The sequence below is a fragment of the Coturnix japonica genome, chromosome 1 (assembly GCF_001577835.2).
Source record: "Coturnix japonica isolate 7356 chromosome 1, Coturnix japonica 2.1, whole genome shotgun sequence".
Taxonomy (NCBI): domain Eukaryota; kingdom Metazoa; phylum Chordata; class Aves; order Galliformes; family Phasianidae; genus Coturnix; species Coturnix japonica.
In genome coordinates this window covers 50,945,052-50,965,241 of record NC_029516.1, presented here as the reverse complement: position 1 = coordinate 50,965,241, position 20,190 = coordinate 50,945,052, and the positions used below count along the sequence as shown (strand labels likewise).

The 20,190-nt window shown below is 46.3% G+C and overlaps 1 protein-coding gene across 3 annotated transcripts in view; it reads left to right on the top strand.

Annotated features, from left to right (window-relative positions):
• LOC107315152 (cat eye syndrome critical region protein 2) overlaps positions 1 to 20,190 on the top strand; it is a 92,701-nt gene that overhangs the window by 58,459 nt on the left and 14,052 nt on the right. For 2 of the 3 annotated variants that reach the window (XM_015865212.1, XM_032445238.1), the window contains 11 exons: positions 4,754 to 4,937; positions 5,660 to 5,799; positions 6,292 to 6,396; positions 7,058 to 7,107; positions 9,468 to 9,637; positions 10,350 to 10,427; positions 15,127 to 15,283; positions 18,828 to 18,957; positions 19,225 to 19,262; positions 19,349 to 19,440; positions 19,674 to 19,800. In XM_015865212.1, coding sequence (XP_015720698.1) covers positions 4,754 to 4,937; positions 5,660 to 5,799; positions 6,292 to 6,396; positions 7,058 to 7,107; positions 9,468 to 9,637; positions 10,350 to 10,427; positions 15,127 to 15,283; positions 18,828 to 18,957; positions 19,225 to 19,262; positions 19,349 to 19,440; positions 19,674 to 19,800 — 1,271 coding nt within the window. The remainder of the gene's footprint in view (positions 1 to 4,753; positions 4,938 to 5,659; positions 5,800 to 6,291; positions 6,397 to 7,057; positions 7,108 to 9,467; positions 9,638 to 10,349; positions 10,428 to 15,126; positions 15,284 to 18,827; positions 18,958 to 19,224; positions 19,263 to 19,348; positions 19,441 to 19,673; positions 19,801 to 20,190) is intronic. The other variant, XM_015865222.2, reaches the window with a different exon arrangement.

Here is a 20,190-nt window from a genome sequence, read left to right as displayed (position 1 = left end):
GTTTACAGTTTCCCAGCCAAGATTTTATGTACTCTGGAGACTTTAAAGCTAAAAGCACAAGTGGCTCTGCTTCCTTTTGAGATGAGGATTAAAAAAAAACAGCAAACAAACCCCAAACAAATAAGTGTAGGTGTGTGTTTCCAGCCCTGCTCTTCTTGGGTTTGCTCAGAAGGGATTTCAGGTTGAGTTTGCCGTACAGGGTTCCCATGGGGCCGGTGTCCACGGGGACAACCATCCTTTCCCAGCTGAGCTCACCAGGAGCTCCAAATTAATTTTTCTCTGCATCACATCAGCCCTGTGAAATGTTCACTTTGTCCTTTGGCAGTGTCCAAAGGCAGCTCTGCAGGAAGCATGTATGCACTGGGAAGGGGCTTATTCTACACACTGTCCACACTGTCTTTCTGACAGCAAAGTGTCACCCAGTGCAGAAAAACCCCAGGCAATGGGAAAGGTGCCTTGGGGAGTGGGACGAGCCCCAGCAGTGGCAGACTGCTGAACTGGGATGACTGGGTGGAGGAAGGAGTGTTCAGCTCCCATTTCCTGGAGAAACCTCCATCTTCTGGGACGGAGCTGGTTGGCAGATGGCTGAGCTGCAGCACGGGGCTCTCTGGGGGTGTATAATTTCTCTGACTGTTCTGGACGCTGATACCCATGTTGGGGGGGAGCCCCTCCTTAGGCTTGCTCCCACTGTCTTTATGCCCTCATTTTTTTTGCAGCTGCTGCTAAAGATCACAGGCAACTTGAGCCAAAGCCTCGCTTGTACTCTTGTGGATTGTCTGCAGTTATTTTTCCCCTTTGACACTGATGTGCTAGGTCACATCCTTCCCTGTGCCCCAGATTTCTTTTTATGTGCACAGAGGTCCACAATGTATGATTAAAATTTTCAACCACGGGTACAATTCAGCTTGACCTCTTTGCTAATCATTGCAAGAAGAAAAAGGTAGGGACCTCTGACAACAGCTCAGGGGGTTCAGAGCACAGTCAGGGATGAAAAATTACATTGGGCTCAGGAGAGAAATCATCTGCGTCCACTTGGGATGTATTGTGTAGATAGTCATGTATTATTCCAGCACTTCCCTACTACAGCTATCCAAATTGCTTTGCATGTTGGGTGGCAGCTTCAGAGTAGGGGATATTGTAACAAGTGAGGGGAACTGCCTTGGTTTTCTGGAGTATTAAAGGTGCTGCAGCTAGTGAAGTTGGGATGGGGAAGAAGACTTGCTGTGTGAAGGAAGAAGTTTCATGGTCTCAGAGTGCTCTGAGGTAATTAACTCTTCTGACCTTTTGTAGGTGATTTCTGTAATAGTTTTCTTTTGCTAATGAAGTGTATGGGAGAAGCTGTTGCTGCGTGGCAGGGGAAGGGAGAAGGGCAAGAAATGGTGACGGTCACTGTGTGCCATGGTCTCTCCCTCAAACAGTTTCTAGGAGCCTCAGCTTACTTTCAGTGAAGAGCTGATTTTCCTTTGTATACTTTGTATCCTGAAACAGAACGTGTCCATGTTCCAGTTCATTCCTGCATGTTATCTGTAGGGAAAGGACATTTGTCACTTAATGTTGCTTCTGTTGATTGAATGCTGTTACAAGTTTCAGTGATGCTGGGAAGTTCGGAAGAAGACGTATCCCTGTCTAAACTCAGTGATCTCCCTGCCTTCTTCTTGCCTACAAAAAGGGTTTGGGGAGGTTCTCAACTGCAGCAGAGACACCCTAGGACTGCCAAATGTGCAGGTGTGTCTTGGTCTTATTTGGAGCTTTAAAGAAAGGTATTTGACAACTGCATCCAGGTCATTCCACTCCAGGACCTCGTCTGTCTAATTCTTGTGTTCTGATTTTATGGTTAATGCTAAATGATTAGACTCAAGCATTTATGTCTTATATGGGGAAGCTCTCCAAGGTCAGAGGTCTCACAGATGGCAGTGCTCCCTGTAGATTTTCTCTTCCAAACCAAGGGATCTGTTTCAGAAACCTTTTTCAAAGGGAAATTTAATGGAGACCAGCCAAGTGGAGACCATAGGTGTGGCAGATAGGTTGAAGACGAGCACTCCACGTTTGTCTGGAGAAAAGAAGCCAGACCTCTTGAAGAGGGAAAATATAAATTGGGTAAGATTGAGAGTGATTGGAAATGCCCTGGGACATCTGGTTCCCATCTCTGGATCTCATTTCTATCCTTATTCAAAGCGACAAATGCACAGTAGCCGTCTTTGAAAATTGATGGGGGTAGGAACTCAAAGTACTCTTGAGAACAGAGCTTGTAATGTGTTGGACACTGAGTGGATGGCGGAAATTTCTAGTGTTAGCCACTTATGTGAAAGTCAAACTCAAACCAAATTGGATAAGTCAACAGAGCCAGTCCCCAGAGAGAATGAGAGTTACACAGGCAAAGATTTCAGATGATCTTTTGGAACCGTAGGGCTTCCTGGATCAGTTTTCTTTGAGAGTAACTAGTATGGTAAAGCAAGATCAATGAGCTCCTGTGAGTAGTAAGAGAATCTGTCCCTCTTTTTTGATGGAAGAAAAAATCAGCCAGAAGGCTGACAGGTCAAAACTCTGTTCCTTTGTTGCTTCTTCCAGGCATGCTACGTCACCACTACTAGGATCCTGGGAAAAACATGGAGGTTTTTTTAGTCAGTTTTACTGTAAATAGACAGATCATCTATATCAGAGCTAATGAAATAATCTTCTGCCTGGAACTCAAGGTGCTGGAACTGAAATGCTTTTGGAAAACTCATATTCCCCTTCCACAATGGACTTAACATCTGAATATAGGTCTGCTTTCGGGAGAGGATATTCCAGTCACTGTTTCTATTCTGAAATCTTGAGTTGAATCTTCTTTTTTTTTTAAATACATATATATATATATATATATATATATATACATGATGGCTTTGGTAAATATCTAGTATTGAAACTTTGTGCAATCAAATAGCACTCTCAAAGACGAAAAGGCTATAAAGTTGAATGTAGCACCACGCTTCTCGCCAAGTCAAAGTCATTGCTGTAAGTTGGATTGGAGTATAATGAGGAAAAGGTAGTGGGAACATGTGGCTACTTAAGGTAAATGTATCATGCTTGAATACTTCAAACAAAAAGCATAGTTTCAGTATTTTTTGTCCTATAATTAGTACTCGAGACAGAACAGAAATCACTTGAGGGCAGTTCTTTGTTGTGTTAACTAAACATCATATGTGTAGGGAAATGTTTCAGGTTGTATATGCTTGATTGCTGGTATTAATGGGACAAAACTATTACACTCAGATTGGAAATACCAATGATCTGCTTGTGTCATGCAGAGGAAGCAGTCTCTGGGCTGCAGAAGGCATTAGATCTGGCTACATTCAAGCATCTGTTGTTAAACACAACCAGGAGGCTGATAAAACTCATCCGGTGAAAGGAGTTGGCTCTGCGAGGTCAGCTTCCATTTGACGTCAGAAAGAAGCAGGCTGGTGGGGAGCAGTCTGCGGGGTGGTAACATCAACTTCTCTCCATCTGAGGAGGGAGGGAAATGCTGCCAGGTGGACGTGGCTTGAGGAATCATGTGGCATCTGTTTCCTCGTTCTTGCAGTCATTGTCCCATCGTGGTTGTTGTAAAGAAGTCCAGCCTTTACCAAATGCATTAACTCTCCCTGTCTTAATAGCTAACTTCCTATTGACTTCTAACAATCTTCCAGTTGGATCCTCCTCCTCTGTCTCTTTGCTTAAGAATAATAGCTTTTGTAGTAGTTAGAAATATCTCGGGCAAATGCAATTCTGTAGTGCTGGCACAGTTCCATTAATCATATAGAGTAATGAGTTTGTGCCAAAAACCTATCAAGTTGAGCTGCCTTTTTGAGAGCTGGTGGGAGTGTGTACCCAGTGGTGTTCTTGCTGGCATATGGACTTCCCGTGTGTGCAGGAATGGCCGGGGTATGGGAGGGGGAGATCCCCTTCTCTGTGCTGAGGGCACAATGCTTACAGACTAAGAAAGACTGGATAGTCTCGGGTGTCAAATTGATATAGATAGATCTTGAGAAAATTTTGTACGTAGGGGCACATGGCCTCACCAGCCCTTTCTTTCATACCCTCCCCTCAAATTTTCAGCAGTCAGAATAAGCTTTCCTTAAAATACAGGCAGGAGCTCTTTTAGCTTTAAGTTCCACCAGGAGCCTGTGTCAGATAGGAACATTTATCCTCAGCACCAGATGAGGGTAAGAAGTGCATTTCCTTGGATTATGTGGTGAGCTGCTGGCAAAGAAAGGGGGATTTAATGTGGCCTGGCTAGCAAATGCGGAAGATCATTTTAGGGGTTGGTGTTCAAGAAGAGCTCAAATGTTCAGTTTGATCATCCGGCAGACTAAGGAGGAGTGCTCTGGTCTGAACCTCACTCAGAAAGGACACATTACCCTGCTGGGATCAAGTATGCTTCGCTGCACAACAGGCCCTGTGTGTTGACTGGGTCCTGTTGGTGTAACTGGAAGAGGGATGGGCAGGAAAAGGAGGCACCTTGGAGTCCAAGGGGGAAGAGAAGAGGGGCCATGACAGGAATATAGGAGGTGTATGGCGGCAAAGCTGAGAGGAAATAGTGGTGGTGGAGACAGTCAGCTACTAAAGTTTCAAGCCACTGGACCAGTGCATAGAAAATGATTGAAGGGGCAGAGGGAGGAGCCTGGGTTAGCGATGGCAGATGTGAGGAGTGAATGGAAAAGTGAAGAATTGATTGTTCCAGGTGTTTCTGGCATGGCAAACTACATTACGCGTGGATGTTTGTTTCCTTGGTTAGATCCCAGACATTTCACAGCTACCTGGAGGACATCATCAACTACCGTTGGGAGCTGGAGGAGGGGAAACCCAACCCTCTGCGAGAATCCACCTTCCAGGAGCTACCACTGCGCACACGAGTCGAGATCCTGCACCGCCTCTGTGACTACCGGCTCGATGCAGATGATGTTTTTGACCTCCTCAAGGTACGTTGGGCAGCAGGAGTGGGAACAGAGGGAATGGCCTGGCTGTGGGGTAGATTAGGAGATCTTGGGAAGGATATTTTGAGGCCAGGATGTTGGTGGCAGTGCTATGGGTCAGCAGTCCCCCATCTTGCTCCCCAGCTCTCACCTTGCAGAAGATCTAAGGCAAAGATGTAGGACTTACTCCTGAGGCTCTTGCTCTGTGGGGATGTGCTTGTAACACAAAAGTCACCAAGCAAGTTGGCTTCATTAGCTACTCTTTCTGAGATGACTGAATTTGGAGATGCTCCAACTGCAGTGGCGGGGCTGAGTGAGTTGGGTCTGTGTTGCTGAGGGATGGTGTGAGATGAAAGGATAGGACTGAAGTGCAATGGGGGATGGGGGAAGAGTGGTGGAGAGGGGGAGGGAGCTTCTCAAGGCTGTACGTGGCTGTCGCCAACACTAATTAGACCTTCGCTGTCAGGAGCACCAGAGATGAAATGTTAAAACAAGAGAGGCCATTCAAATTAGATGCCAATCTCAATCCCTCCCTGGACGGAGAGTGAACGTTGCCTTCCCCCTGGAGAAACATTTTCCCAGATCGACCCGGAGGAGCAGCTGTACTGCTGTTGTGGCATGGTGGGAGGGAGGGAGGTGTTTGCGGAGGGGTGTCATCATCTTTTGTGTGACAGTGTGGCTGCTTTTCAACTTGTCACCGTCTGGTGGGGGGCTCCCTGTGGGTGCAGGGCTTGGACGCTGACAGCCTCCGTGTGGAGCCGTTGGGTGAAGACAGCAGCGGGGCTCTGTACTGGTATTTCTATGGCACACGGATGTACAAGGAAGACCCAGTGCAGGCGAAAACCAACGGGGAGCTGGCTCCAGACAGGTAACGAATCCTCAAATGCCCCTATGCACAAGGCATGGTGGGAGGGGGCCAGCACAGCCAGCCTGGCTGGAGGGGGATCCGTCTGACTGCTGTTGTCACGGGAGGGGGTGGCTGGGAATGCAGGGCTGCGGCAGCGTGGGGCAAGCACGAAGTTGCCAAGCAGACTGTGAGCTGCCCTGCATGGCACAATGTGCTGGAGCCAGCCTGCAGCCTTTGTGGCACCAGCAGAGCCTGCTGCTGAGCGATGTCGCCCGCCTCACCACATTCCTCGCTGGCTGCCCCGCACTGCACCGGCGGCTCCCAGAGCAAGCTCCCAGCAAGGGGGAAACCCTCATCTTCTCCTTTCCTTCTCTGTCCTGTGGCTGCTCTGATTTAATCCCTCCTTTGCTTTGGTTCCTCACAGCTGTTCCAATATCCCTGCCCTTCTCTGTCCCTGCCAGCTACAGTTCCCGTGCTCAGCAGATATTTCATGGTGTTTTTGCCATTCTGCAGGGGATGTGGGGGACAGACAAATACCCCAAACGTTCCTGGGAAAACAGGCAAGAGACGAGGACGACCCCCAAAGCGGAAAAAACTACTGGAGGAAAATTTGCTGAGGTATGAAAGATAGCTCCTACAAGAGACACGGGATGCATGTGTTCCCAGAGGAAAGTCTCTCTGATACTTCTTGCAATTAAAAATATGATGTGCTCTGGGGTTCCCCCAGTAAGTATGTAGATGTCATGCAACCATAATTTCAATGCATCTCTGAAGTGAAGCAAGCTCAGGCTTGGTGGATGCTTTGATCACTTTCCAAAGAAAATTCTGACAGAGCTGGAAGCCAAGCTTGGTGAAACACTGGGTATCGCTCTTCCAGCTGCCTCACTTCTGATGCAGTTCCTCTGTGCAGTGTTAGGGGATATGCTCCTGATAAAGAGTACATTCACTGTGCATCGCTTGAAGCCAAAATCTTCGCCACTTGAGTTAGTACACATTTTGGGGTACTTCCCTTGAGTATTAAAATACTGCCCTTGCCAAATTGCAGCCTGTATCCCTCACTTCTTCATTTTTTTTAAAGCTATAAATAAATGTATATATGTGTAAGTATGTATATGTGCATCCATATACATATGTATTTAGAACAAGGAGGTTTTTTTCCATGGTTTTGCTCTGTGTTGAATCACTGCTGCAACCTCATTCTTCTCTTCAGAAGCAGCTGTGTTTCAGTGATGTGAAGTAATGCATTTATTGTATAACTCCTTCTCTTTCTTTTTGGTAGGGAGAAGGCAGAAGAGAACTTGCTAATCCGCGAGACTCAGATAAGAAATGGTAAAGAGATTTTTGTGGGGTCAGGGTTGATATGATCAGCTAACACAGCTTTTAAATTATCAAAGCCTGGGGAGATGCCTTTCTTGGGAAAGGGAGAGTCCGTCTGTCAGTGGTCTGGCTGAGTCTGGAAGGAGGGTTAGCGTTACAGGCTGCCTTGCAGCTGGGAGCCTGGGCACCTGACTGCTCCCTATCTTATTGTGGATTAGTTTGGGATGAAGAGATGTAACTTATTGGGTTACATGAGGTGTTAGGGGCCCACCTTCTCACTCAAGTTGATGGAGACAGGCTGTGAGTGGCCCTTGCCTCTCTGGGAGTGAGCTGAACACAAGCCCCTGTTTGTAGCAAGCACATTTTTCTTTCATGCCACATGCATGGACTAGGGAGAGAGTGAGGTCAGTGATGCCAAGACAGGGGAGAGCCTCTGATTCTCCTCACCTTTCCCTCGTGATGGCTGTTGGTGGCTGAGCTCAGTGCTAGGGGATACCCACCTAAGGGTTAATGAGGCAAGCAGAAAAAGAGAGTTGGCAACATAATGTGCAACTGAGTCTGAGGGGGCCTGTGCTCATTTGTCATACATGAGAATCCCTAGGCTTCCACATAACTCACAGGCTCAGCCTGCCTGTTCCACCACAATAAAAGGCAACTGTGGCATTGTCTTACCGTGCCTCATTCCCTTCTGCTTTTGTGCTTAGATTTCCTGGCTGCTGCTCTGGAATCGAGAGGCAGAGCTGGAGCTACGTGCATGAGGCTCTGTGGGTTTTATCAGATCATTGTTTTCTGGCAAATTGTGCCATTTTAGCTGTGGAGTAATCTTCTGGTGGCACAAAGCAGCACGTTGGTCCTGGCTGCTTTTGAAGCCAATGAGCCACAGGCAGCTGGCAAGGGAAGGGAAAAAGAGGGGGCAGACTTGGGGGAAGCATGCAGGTAAGCCCCAGTAGGGTCAGCTGTAGTAGCTTGAAGTGTCACAACCGTCAGTCCTCCTCTGTCTCCTTTGGCCCAAGGAGACAGCATCAGAAAGCCAGGGTGACGGAAAGTTGTGTGAAGTTACTCCTTTGCCATCTCAGTTACGTGAACGTGAGCTGCAGCTGATGGCGAGTTCAGCTGTGTGCTGGCCTGTGACCTGGAGCTGCCATGGCATTGAGGTGTGTGACCAAGGGCAGGGGGCCAGAGGGAGGCCGCAGCTCTCTAGCATTCCTGGGGCAACCTAATAGCTTGTGTACAGGAGCTGCTGACAGTTCAAAACCACAGAGGGACCAAGGTCAGGTTCAGAGAGAAAGAGGCTCTGGTTTTTGCATATTTGTAGTTTTTTACCTGTTAATTTGCTTGGAGAGGCAGTGAGAAGCCTCATGACATCTCCCAGTAGCAACTGTTGCTTTTATTTGAGTAGCCAGACATTAGCCTGGGTTTCCTTGAAAACCCCTCAACCCAAAAGGATTTGAGCCAGTGTCTTCCCCCTCTCCAAAAGCAACCCACCAGTTCTCTGCCTAGAGAGTGTCTTGGGGCAAAAGCATGCAAGTCGTAACCCATGAGGCTTCTCCTCTCTGAGTAAACATTTGTGCAGCAGGAACCGCATTGCCTCTTTCCAGGTGGGTGTTCCAACCACTGTGTGAGAGCCTTTCCTTCACCATTAATATTAAAACGTTTCACACAAAGCAGAATGGTCCCGAATGTCTTGGTAGTTGGGACATGCTTCAGAGCAGTGGGAGATCTGCTTCAGATCTGACTCTGGATCAAGCAGGGATGGGATGTGAACTGCAACTTCCCCCTCATCTGGCAGCCCGATGAACCCCATCCTTCACTTCCTCTTCAGTTCTTTCAAGTGCCTGCAAACAAAATGTTTCATTTGAGTAGGATGGGAGGTTTCATTCACCGCAGCAAAGGTTTGCAGCACTAAAAAAAAAAAAAAAAAAAAAGTTGGCTTATTTCAAATAACATTCATTTCCAGTGTTTTTATTCTGCTGCCAGACTAAATCAAGCATTTGCATTACTCTGTGTCCTGCTCTGGCTGACAGCCTCCCTTACCAGAAACAAATTAAATCCTTTCCTCTGGTATGTCATAACTAGAACAGAGGGTCCCGCTCTACCAACACTTCTTCACCTATGTCATTCCCCTGTCTTGGCATCACTTGCAGTGTCACTAAGGGAGGCAACAGTACTTCAGTGGGTCAAGAGTTTCGGGTCTACAGCAATGATTATTTGTTCTCGTTGATGGCGTTTACCCTGCTAGAGCATGTTTCCCATAACAGTGACCCTGGACATTGTTTCTTGCTCTTCCCAAGGCCTGAGGGCAGGAGAAGAGAAGGGATAAAAGTTCTCAGCCATAACTGCTGTGGAGATAACATCCTTTCATGTTGTTGAAGGGTCCCAAGGGCCAGGCCGTGGGACATGGTGGCTGCTGTGCCAGACGGAAGAGGAATGGAGGCAGGTCACTGAGAGCTTCAGAGAGAGGACTTCCCTTAGAGAGCGGCAGCTCTACAAACTCTTGAGTGAAGACTTCCTGCCAGAGATCTGCAACATGATTGCACAGAAGGTGAGGAGACATGACATCCTGTTTACCTCTGTCTGACCACTTCCAAGAGCACGGACATTTGCTGACAGAAGGAGAGCTGACCGTGCAGACATCACCCCATCCTGCTCCCACCTCCAGCCCTGGATACAGGGGCTGTCATGCTTACCTACAGGGAGAAAGACTCTCCCTGATGAAGTGGTAGGGCTAGAGATCTGAGTCGTGATTGCACATCAGCATTGGTAATATGGCTGAAGGGGTTACTGTCTTCAGCTGTGTTCTGTGTCCCTTTCTTGCTAGCAGGGAATCTGTCTGCTTTGAACTGCTGCGATTTACTGCCTGGCTTTTCTATGCAAACTGCCTCTGATTTCACTTTTACTGCAGCTTCTCTGCTGGCTCTACTGCAGGGGCAGTTGCTGCTTTGGCTGTCCTCTTTTAGTCTGCTTGAGATAGTGTGTCAGAGCCTTCAGATCTGATGGGTTCTGTCCATTAAAGGAATGTTTTCAGGTGGGTCAGAGTGGAAGTGGGATCCTTCAGCTGGAAGGCTTTGTAAAACGGGCTCTGCAGGCAGCATGGTATTCTCGGACTGAGTTCAGCGTGTTTGCTACCCTTGTAAAGCTGGCAGGGATTTCACAGTCACTTCTTGCCCCCAGAGTTTCTCCTGCTACTGTCACTGATGTGCCCCTAATTTCCTCCACTCTCTTTTTCTTTCCCTCAATTCTCAACCCTGTTTCAGGAGAAGCGTCTACAGCGGACAGAGTTTTCTCCCAGGTGGATGTCTGACCATCAGCCCATCAAACCAATCAAGCAGGAGGTGAGGGGGGGTGCGAGGGGGAGGATGAAAGGGGGAGGCGAGAGCAGATGCCTCCTGGGGGAAAAAATAAACCACAGCATCGCTATTCAGTGGGAAGGAGCCGGTTGAAAAGTGCTTGTGCTGAAAGAAAGATGGGTGGTAATGCCGGTCAAATGCAGGCTGACACTCAGGGTTTCTATGGCGAGCAGGGAGGTGCTGCCCTCTGGATCACGGAGGTAACCGGCCTCACCGCAGACGCTGGTGCAGCTGCATATGGAAATCTGCGCTCAGCCTGGGGAATTCCACTTCAATGGAAGTGCTGGCACATTCGAGGCAGTTCAAAGAAAAGTTGAAGAAGGATGAGAGGGCTGGAAGAACTGGCTTACAAAGGGAAATGACAGAAATTCAGCCAAGGGAAAAACGTGAGGCCGCAAACACATGAGGGTGTAGATAGCGTGGAGAGAGAGAATGACTTGATGCAGCGCAGAGCTGAACTAGGAGGAATCAGATGGAAACAAAAGTCACAATTTAGGTTGCTTAAGGAAACGCTTGTCAGACCAGCTCTTTCCATGCCTCCTCACCCTCATCTCCTCCATCTCTTCGATGGCACAGTGCTGCTGCTTGTGTGTCTGTGCAGTGAACCAGGCCCAGGAAAACGACTGGAGTTAAATATAACCTTTTTCTTTGGTCGGGGTTATTTTTAACGTAGATCAGTTTTCCAATTCAGTTCTCCACGCAGCCCCCAACAGTCACGTTGGCACAGCCAGGGGCATGGTACGGCAAAGATGGGGGGTCTTTGAACTGGCAACTGCTGCCCAGAGAAATCAGTCAAGCAACACAGGATTAGCTTTGGAGGAAAAAAGTGGCTTGGTTCTATCAGGCCGTGGCATAATCCCTCACTGCAGATGTAATGAAAGCGCAGTTATCTGGTGTTTTGTCCCAGAATGCTGTCAAACTCTGGGAAATTGAATGGCAGGGAATATTCCACGTGTGTCAGGGTTTCCTGCAAAACAAAGGAGAAAGTGCAGCTCTCCACAATAAATATGATTACTTAGAATACATAAAGGAAGGAAGAGCCTCTCATCGTGCTGCAGATAAAAGCCTGCAGAGAGGAAAATAAGACCCTGGCGATGGTCAGTTTGGGGCCAGCATTGCTCTCTGCAAAGCCCCCCATCCAGGAAGCACAGGGCCACATGTTTGTTCGCAGGCAGCAGAAATCCCAGTGGAGAAGGGGAGTGGGAAACACATGGAGCCTGAATGATGCTAATCAGTACCGCAGGTGCTCCAGGTCTGTGGCTGCAGAGGGTTGTTAATTGCTGCCTGTGGGCCAGTGAAACGTTTTCCAGCAGGCAGGGGCCCTTCCAGCTCCTGCTGTGCTGGTGAGCAGGGAGTCATGCAGCACCAGGGTGGTGAATCTCTGGACGGCACTGCCAGCCTCCCGCAGGGACATGGCATTTGTGTGTGCTGCAGGGAGCCAGGGAAGGTGCCAGCATGTCTGATAGCTCACTGGCTGAGCAAGGGGTAGGCAACAGGCAAACTTCTAGGAGAAAACCCAGGTCCCGTGCAGGGGTAACCCCCAGCTCCGTGCGGTGGATGCCACGTTTGTGTGAGATACAACTGCTCCATAGGCTCCTAATCCTGCGGGGGTTTCTCAACAGGTGGTTCAGATTAGCTCCTCATTAAGGAGCTGCCTGAGTAGCACCCTCATTAGGGCAGTGCTGCAGGAATTGGAGCAGGGAGGGTTTGAAGGGCAAGGGGGCATCTGTGCCTCCGGTTCCTCCTGAAGTCTGATACCCACTGTCTGAAAGCAAATGAAAAGAGAGAGAATTAGCCCTTTTTGGGGTCTGGGGGAGGCAGCAATGTTGTGTCCTGGAGTGCTCTCTGGCGGAGGGAAGGAGATGGTGATGCCATGGTCACAGATGTGTGAGTTGTTGTTTTCATGAGAACGTGAAGCCAGAGAAATGTCCTTTTCCACCTCTTCTTTCAAGAACAAAGTTTAACTTGTGATAATTTCTTGCAGTTGTAGTGCCAATCTGCTTCTATTGGATCTAGTATGAGTTTGGGACTTCCTGTCAAATTTTGTTTGGTTTTGTTCGCTCTATTTATTTATTCATTTATTTTAATCCTGAGATATGAGCTCTGTCAGCGCCAATGGGTATAAGTGGGGCAGCAGGCAGTAGGTCCCACTGAAAATCAAGCTATTTCTGCATCTGCAGTGCCTCAAAGTGCCCATTCCAGCATTGCCACTGCTGCACGTGCTGTGACTGTGGGCATCTGCTGCAGCCTCGGATGCCTTCTAGATTGAGTTTGTCATTTCTGCTTTTCCCCTTCTGAGATCTGTTAAGATGGCGTTGTCTACTTTGCCTGAAATTGACTGCCTGCTTTGTGAATGCTGCATTTGTGGTGGGTTGATCTGGAACGTGGCGTGGATTCTGTCTTGCACCATTACAGCATACAGTGCTCAGTGCACCAGCAGGCTCGGAGAGGTCCTGGTGTCACCGCTGCTACTCAGATGTTGTGTTTACGTTTCTGTAGGTATTGAATGATGGATGCTGTATGAATCTAGGGAAAGAGGAGGTCTTACCTGTGTACCACCTGCACAAATCAGAGTGTTATGCCAGGCTGGCTTGGGTCTACTGGCTAGAGAACCTAAAGGCTGATGGTCACATCCTCAATTAAATTCTTGCTGTGCTGACTTCTGGTGGCTGGTTTCTGCTCTTCCCTTTCTCTCCCTAATGACTGCAGAACACAAAGGGTTTTTTGCTTGTTTCTCTTATAATTTTAGGATTGGACAAGATTCTGAAGAAAATTGTTCCAAGACTGTTGGGATCAGCTGAAAAGCTATGTGCAGTGTGTGAGGAGAGAATAGGATAGCAGAGTGGTTAAGGAAGAGGTGAAGAGTAGAAAGTGAAAATGTAGAACCTAATTCTGTAAGTTCTTAATCTCTTGTAGGTGATGTACCAGTGTCAGTAATGGGCATCCCGTTGTTTACATATTGATCGGTAGGTGAAAGCATCTGAGAAAGACAACTGGAATGATTAGGGGTCTGGAAGGATTTCTTTACAAGGAAACATTTAACCTAAGTACAGAAACACAGAAGTTTTGTTGCAAGTGTGAGGAAGCCCATAAACACTGGAATGTGGCTGAAGAAGAGGGACGTTTATGTCAACCCTAAAAGCGTAATTAAGCATAATTGGATGGAGTGAGAGGATGAAAAATTAACTTTGGACTGAACGTGGCTAACCAAAATGAGTGTGGGCTCACAGAGCTGTTTCCCTAGGAAAGTTGTAGAAGCGTTAAGTACTGATAGCTGGCAAAGATCTAAACAGGGAAAGAACATAGGCAGAGTTCCCTGGTGGTGAGATCATACTGTGGGTTTTGCCTAAAAAGATCAGCACAGAGTAGGTGTTCTTGTTGTCCAGTCTGTCCCTAAGTGCAGGGTATGGTCCTGATATCATGAAGAATCTCATGTTAGGCAATACTTTTTGTAGCTGCTGGTGGTGGGAGCGTAATTACCCTCCAGCATTTCTACTGGGGACAGGGAGATAACATGTGATGCTCGTTGTGGAGAGCTACAGGGGGATGTTGTAGGGTAGCAGTCTGTAGGGGAAGGAGAGGCAGAGAGGGAATGAATGTATGGTAAAACCAGACAACATTTCTAGGCATTTACCAAAACACTTTGAGGTTTCCCTTCTAGATAATGAAACAAGTACAAAATAGTAACCATGGTGCCAGATTTTTTTTCCCTGTGGATTATAATAGGCCTGGGGAGGTTGATGGTCTGAGCACCAGCCAGGGAACTCCAGCCGATTGCTAATCCTCAGGAAATGCCTTCTGCCTAAGTGGTAGTTGCTGGTTAGTCACTGAAAATGAAGGTGAACAGAACTGCATGCACATCGTTCTTTTCTAGTTGACATTCCATGCTGATCAGGCACACATACCTTGATCCTGCAGAAGTCAAAGAGTTTAATTAAATTAAACCAATAAAGGTTATTCCACACTGTCGTATACGTACTTTGCACTTTATTGGAGAAACAGGAGCAGGCAATTCCTGGTCTGGGAAGTGCATGGTCTTAAGTGGGATCAAACACAGCCTTACAGCCTGCTGGGCACGGGGAGGTAAGGAAGCAGGGCAATAAAGAACCAGGCGTGCTTGAATGAGAATGCTGGCCAGAGGACTCAGTAGAAAAAAACTGCCCAAATAAATGAGCAAGAGCTGGTTTAGGGCAGATTAGCATACAGAAATACAGTTTGAAAGGAAACACAAAAATACCTTGATGGAAGGCCATACTGGTCTCTTTTTCTGTCCCAAGTACTGTGTATTTTATAGTAGAGCCAGGTTCAGCAGAGTAGTTTTTTCTGCTCGTTCTTGCAGCTTGAGGCTCGGTTAATGGAAGGAGTAGAAGGTGTTGCAGAGAGATATCAATAGCCAAAATCCTTTGCCCAGAAGGGAAATCTGAATTACGCATATCTGATGGAGCAACAGTTTGTCTAACCAATTACTTCTTCCTTCTCCTTGAGTCAGTAGGGTTTCGTTGCTTGACAAGTAACTTTCCTTTACATGTTGCTTTTCATCTGAGAATTCATATGGACAGATCTTTTTGTTGTTGTTGTTCCAGCTGTTCACTGTGCCTTGTACTTGCTCAAAGTAAACCTGCCTCTGTTCAGACTTGAATAAGCCATTGCATTACATATTTTTTTGTGCACTGTTTTGTCACAGGTAAACCCAAATGTGCTCAGTTCAATGGAGAAGCAGAGGCGCAGAGAGGAAGAAGAGGAGCGTCAAATCCTTATAGCAGTGCAGAAAAGGGAGCAGGAGCAGCTGCTAAAGGAGGAGAGAAAGAGAGAAATGGAGGAGAAGGTCAAAGCAGTGGAAGGTATGTGCAATCAGCATGAAGCAGAGCTGGGAGATTTCAAAGCTGAGACCAAGGTCTTGAATTAAGATGTACCATTTGCATTCCACTCCTGCAAGACAGGGAGGTATCTTTTTTTGGACTTAGCTCATACACATTGGCCTGACAGTAGTTTCGCTTTGCCTTGTCTTCCATCTCTGTGTTGATGACCGTTGTCTTATGTGCCTTTCAGTTTTGTTTTATTCTTTGAGTTATACTCATTTTCTCCCACTATTCATATTTTTCCTCTGCTTTCTCTTTCCATCTTCCTGCTGTGGTCCTCATGTATTTCTCTGTGTGCAGGATTAGCTGACTTAACTCTTGCTGAACAGCCATTTGTCCTTTTGGCCTCCTGCATGATGCCCTTTTACAGGGCAACGGGGAAGGGGATGACATGGGAGTAGCAAGAGTAGAAGTTTTATATTGCTACTGACCTCATCTGCTAGAGAACTTAAAGTTGAGAGGACCAGACTAAACAGAGCACTGGCAAGTGACAACTTCAGTTCTTTTCTGCTTTGCCACGGTGGCTGGCTGGGCTGATGCAGCACCAGGGAAATGCAGTGTCTTCAGAAAACTGTTCTCATGTTGCGTGGCAGTATCAGTATGGTGAATCCTTAAACTGATAAAGAATCAGAAGGGGATGGAAAAAGAAGTTCTTGCAAACCCCATAAACTTTCCAATATGAAACAGTTTGCTACCAGATGTTTGGTAGCAGACCAGATGTTATCTAAGAATAGCTTCTTTTACCTGCTTACTTTCTAACCTTTTGAGAATCCAATTATTTACTTGGCCCTCATATATTTATGGTTGCCAGTCCTGGCTAATCTGGTGCTCTAAATTCAGAGTCATCCAGTTTCCAGATCTACCACAGACATCTGTTTCACCTTGGCATATTGCATATTCTTTGTGCTTTAATTCTCTACCAGTGGAGACAAAGTTAATCTTGCAGATCCTGAAGATCTGCAAAGACAGATGTGATATTCAGAGTTGGCCTGGTATTGTTTTCTTGTAAGCTGTCTCAGCTTTTGTGTAGACACAACCACTATGTCATCTGATGTACCAGGGCCACTCAAGATACTGGCATGGGGCTGGTCAGTAAATTGTTTTAAGCTGTTTCATATTCATTAGTGCTTTCCTTTACCGGCATGCTTGTATTTTGGTTTGAGCAGTTTCTTTCAGTCTAGTTCAGATTTTTCCCCAGTCAGTTTAAGTCAGCTTAGTCAAGAGAAGTCCACTTTTAAAGTGATGTCATTTGAAAATGAAGTCATTTGTTTTGCTTGGCTCAGACTTTTTTTAAACTGGACATCCCCTGACTGAGCTTTTAGGGTAACAAAGATTTTATTGTGTCTTTTGTTAAATCCCAAGAGATTTTTTCAAGGTCTTCCGTAGAGAGCTGATATGAAACACAGAATGGAATGTTTGTGCTCTTTGAGACTTCATCAGCACTTCACCTGGCTCTCGTTTTTGGATTCTGTGCCTGTTTTCAGATGGCTTTCTTCTTTCCAGGGTGGGATTTCACTTCCCTCTGCTCCAACACACAGCCCATTTAGTGACCCTCCTGCTGGGCCCATTTGGACTTTCCCAAGCTTGAGTTAAAGCAGTTTTCTAGATTTCTACCAGAACAGAACATTAGAGTCTTCCAGTTCCCTTCCTAGATGCTGCTGAAATGTTACCTCTCACATACCTGACTTCCTAGCTGTCTGAGGTACTTTTTAGGGCATTGGTTAGCTTTTTACCCATAATGACAGCATTGCAGTGAGCTCTACCTTTAACCTGCTGTGTAATCTTCCTGTGGTACAGATTCATGAGCTGTAGTAGGGTAAGCACATTCCAGTTCCTATCAGTTTACTGTATTTGGTCCCTGGTGGGTGTTCATGGTTTTCCAAAATCTACGTGACCTTACCTCTTGGTTGCTGTTGCTGTGAGGTTATCCTTTTGCTGCCCAGGTCATTGCCATGAGTGTTTCTCAGCTTTTTTTCACTTTGGCATCCATAATAGTGTCATCTAAGTGATGTTAATTTTACCGAAGAAGCATGCAGTACTGAACTGTGCTTGGAATTACTTTACTGATCTCTGCTAACTGTAGTTTGATGTTGGACTTGGACTTCTTCTCATTACATGGTATAAGAGATGCTGATAGATTTTGTAGGGCATCTTAGATACTTGATATATCTGGCCATGGATTTCTCTGGAAGTATTTCCCTTGTAGCTGTTTCTGAACAGCTGTTATCTTGTCAGAATATGTATTAAGGTGAGGGAATTGTTCCTTGAGTGAAGCCATGACTTGCAGGGGTGCTAATGATGGACAATCGGTGTGTTACTGTGAAATCTCTGGTTTCTTCCTTGTAGAGAAATTGATTTTTTGGTGGGGCACAAGCTATAACTGTCAACTTCTTTTCAGGGAAAAGGCCATTTTCCTCAGTATATACAGGAAAAACAGGTAAAACTTTATTTAGCAGCAGAATGTCTATGGAAGTGGTAACTAGTGTTAGAGTAAGAATTCTAAGAGCATACAAAGAGAGCTATTCTGGAGATGCCCATTTCTAGTTTTCTTGTCCACCTGCTCTCCATCTCAAGCTTTCTTTCAGCAGAATAAGAGAGAAAATTGATACCCTTCCACCAGAGCAGGTGCCCCAGGTGTGGCCTGTTTTTTGGGGTGTTTTTTCCGTATCATCTCTCCTTGAGTATTTTCATAGAAAGTTTTCCTTCAGCAGAAGGTTGATAAAATTGCAGGTGTTTAGCAAGTCAAATGAATTCAGATTTGCTTTAACAAAAAGGAAATGAGGGTCATAAGGGTCCATAAACTATATATTATGAAGCAGTCTGTTAGCCAGCTGTCTGTTTGCAAACCGCAGGTTATATTACTAACATTGCTTCTTCCTGTCTCTCACCTCTTAAACAAAGCCTGTCTCAGTGGCCTTCCAGTGTGGTGGCTTACGTGCCCTGGCTGTGAAGGCCCATCTCAACAATCTTCCCAAAGCTAGCTCTGGTGATGGAGAATATTACTGACCAAAGCTACTCAGTGCTGCCCAGATGGGAGAACTTCACTCATCCTTCAGCACTGCTCTTTATCAACCTCAGTGCAAAACCAGCTGCCTTGAGCTCGTGTGGCTGAGGAATAATTGCTCCTTCTTGACAACATGGGAATAGCAGTGAACAGCTGCATGGATGGTAGCTTAACAAGCCAACTCTTTCTATTGAACTAATCTGTGCCTTAGTCTGTCCTTTGAACTTCTCTCTTTGTACCATGCCATGGTCAGGAACTTTTCTGGAAACTGGCTAGGAGAGCATCTGTGTCACAGTATCATGCCAAAATTGCTGATGGTTTAGTCCAAAAAAAAAAAAGGGAAGAGCTGTGTTTGTGGTGCATGGAATTCTTGCAGCTCCTCTGTTTCTTTGCTGTTTTTACTGAATGAACATTTCAGCAGAGCTCTTGAGAGCCACAGGAGCTGCCTGAGTTTTCCCTGCAAGATACTGTTGACAAGGAGTGCTAAATGGATTCTTTGCTCATCTTCCCTTCCTGCTGCAGAACGAGCCAGGAGGAGGAAGCTTCGTGAAGAGCGGGCCTGGCTGCTGGCACAGGGAAAGGAGCTCCCTCCTGAGCTTTCCCACTTGGATCCCAGTTCCCCTACCAGGGAAGAGAGAAGGACCAAGGATCTGTGAGTAGGCAGCTGTGCATGCAGCACACTTGTGCAGTGAGCCATTTGTAGGGAGGGGAGGAGTGTGATCATTGGTGTAAATGAGGAAGGAGAAATGAGGTTGGAGTGCAACAAGAAACATCTGGATTTGTTCCACACTAGAGGAGTGTTTGAGATGAGGCCTGTTAACATCATGGCACTGTGTCTGGTGTGGAAGGAAAGATGAAGCAATAGGAAATACCTTGCATGTCCTAAGTCTGTATTCACTGTTGTTTTTTTCAATTACAGTTTTGAACTGGATGATGAGTTCACAGCCATGTACAAAGGTTAGTTGTCCTGTCCCGCTTTTCTTCTTTGAATGACTCCCCTGGGCATGTGTGTCTAACAATTGCCTGTCTTTTGTGACTACCAGTCCTAGATGTGGTAAAGGCTCACAAGGATTCCTGGCCTTTCTTGGAACCTGTTGATGAATCGTATGCCCCCAACTACTACCAGATCATTAAGGTAGGGAGGACAATCCAGCTTGCCTGACTGATGCTCTTTGTTGACTGGGGTGTGATTATTTATTAGTGCTTTGAAGTTCTGTGGGCTGTGTTATCCTCAAAGTGCAGGTGTTCCTTTTGGTCTAGGAAGTGTGCAATGAGAGTCTCTGCCCTGCATGCCTTTCTGAGAAGAAGCTTGTAATTTATGTGATGCTGCACTCACTGTAACTCAAGGGAAGCTTTGTTGCATTTCAGGCCCCCATGGACATCTCTAGCATGGAGAAGAAGTTGAATGGAGGTCAGTACTGCACCAAGGAGGAATTTGTGGGCGATATGAAGACCATGTTCAGGAACTGTCTTAAGTACAATGGTGAAGGCAGTGGTAAGAGCAGTAAGATGTTAAATTCATCTATTTTCAGTGCTGAGTCAAAACAAGTACTGATCTCTCCCTACTCACCAGAACTGGATTTATGCTTACTCTTTTCCAGGGTATTTTTGACAGTCTGGAAGAGTAGGAGCTCTGAGTAATAATAAAGCCTGGGGATTAGGTTTTTAGCATAACTGTCATGCTGATTTGTGGTCTGACACAATGGGACTCATGTGTTAGTGGATAGTGAAGATGGAACGTACAAAATCTGTTTTATTTTTGTGGGGTTTTTTTTTGTTTTTTGTTTTGTTTTTTACAAGGTTGTTCCTTTGAGTGCCTGCATATGTTTCTGTGCTTCTTTGTCTCATACTGTCTAACATGTACTGTGAAGGGTAGAGGAGTCTG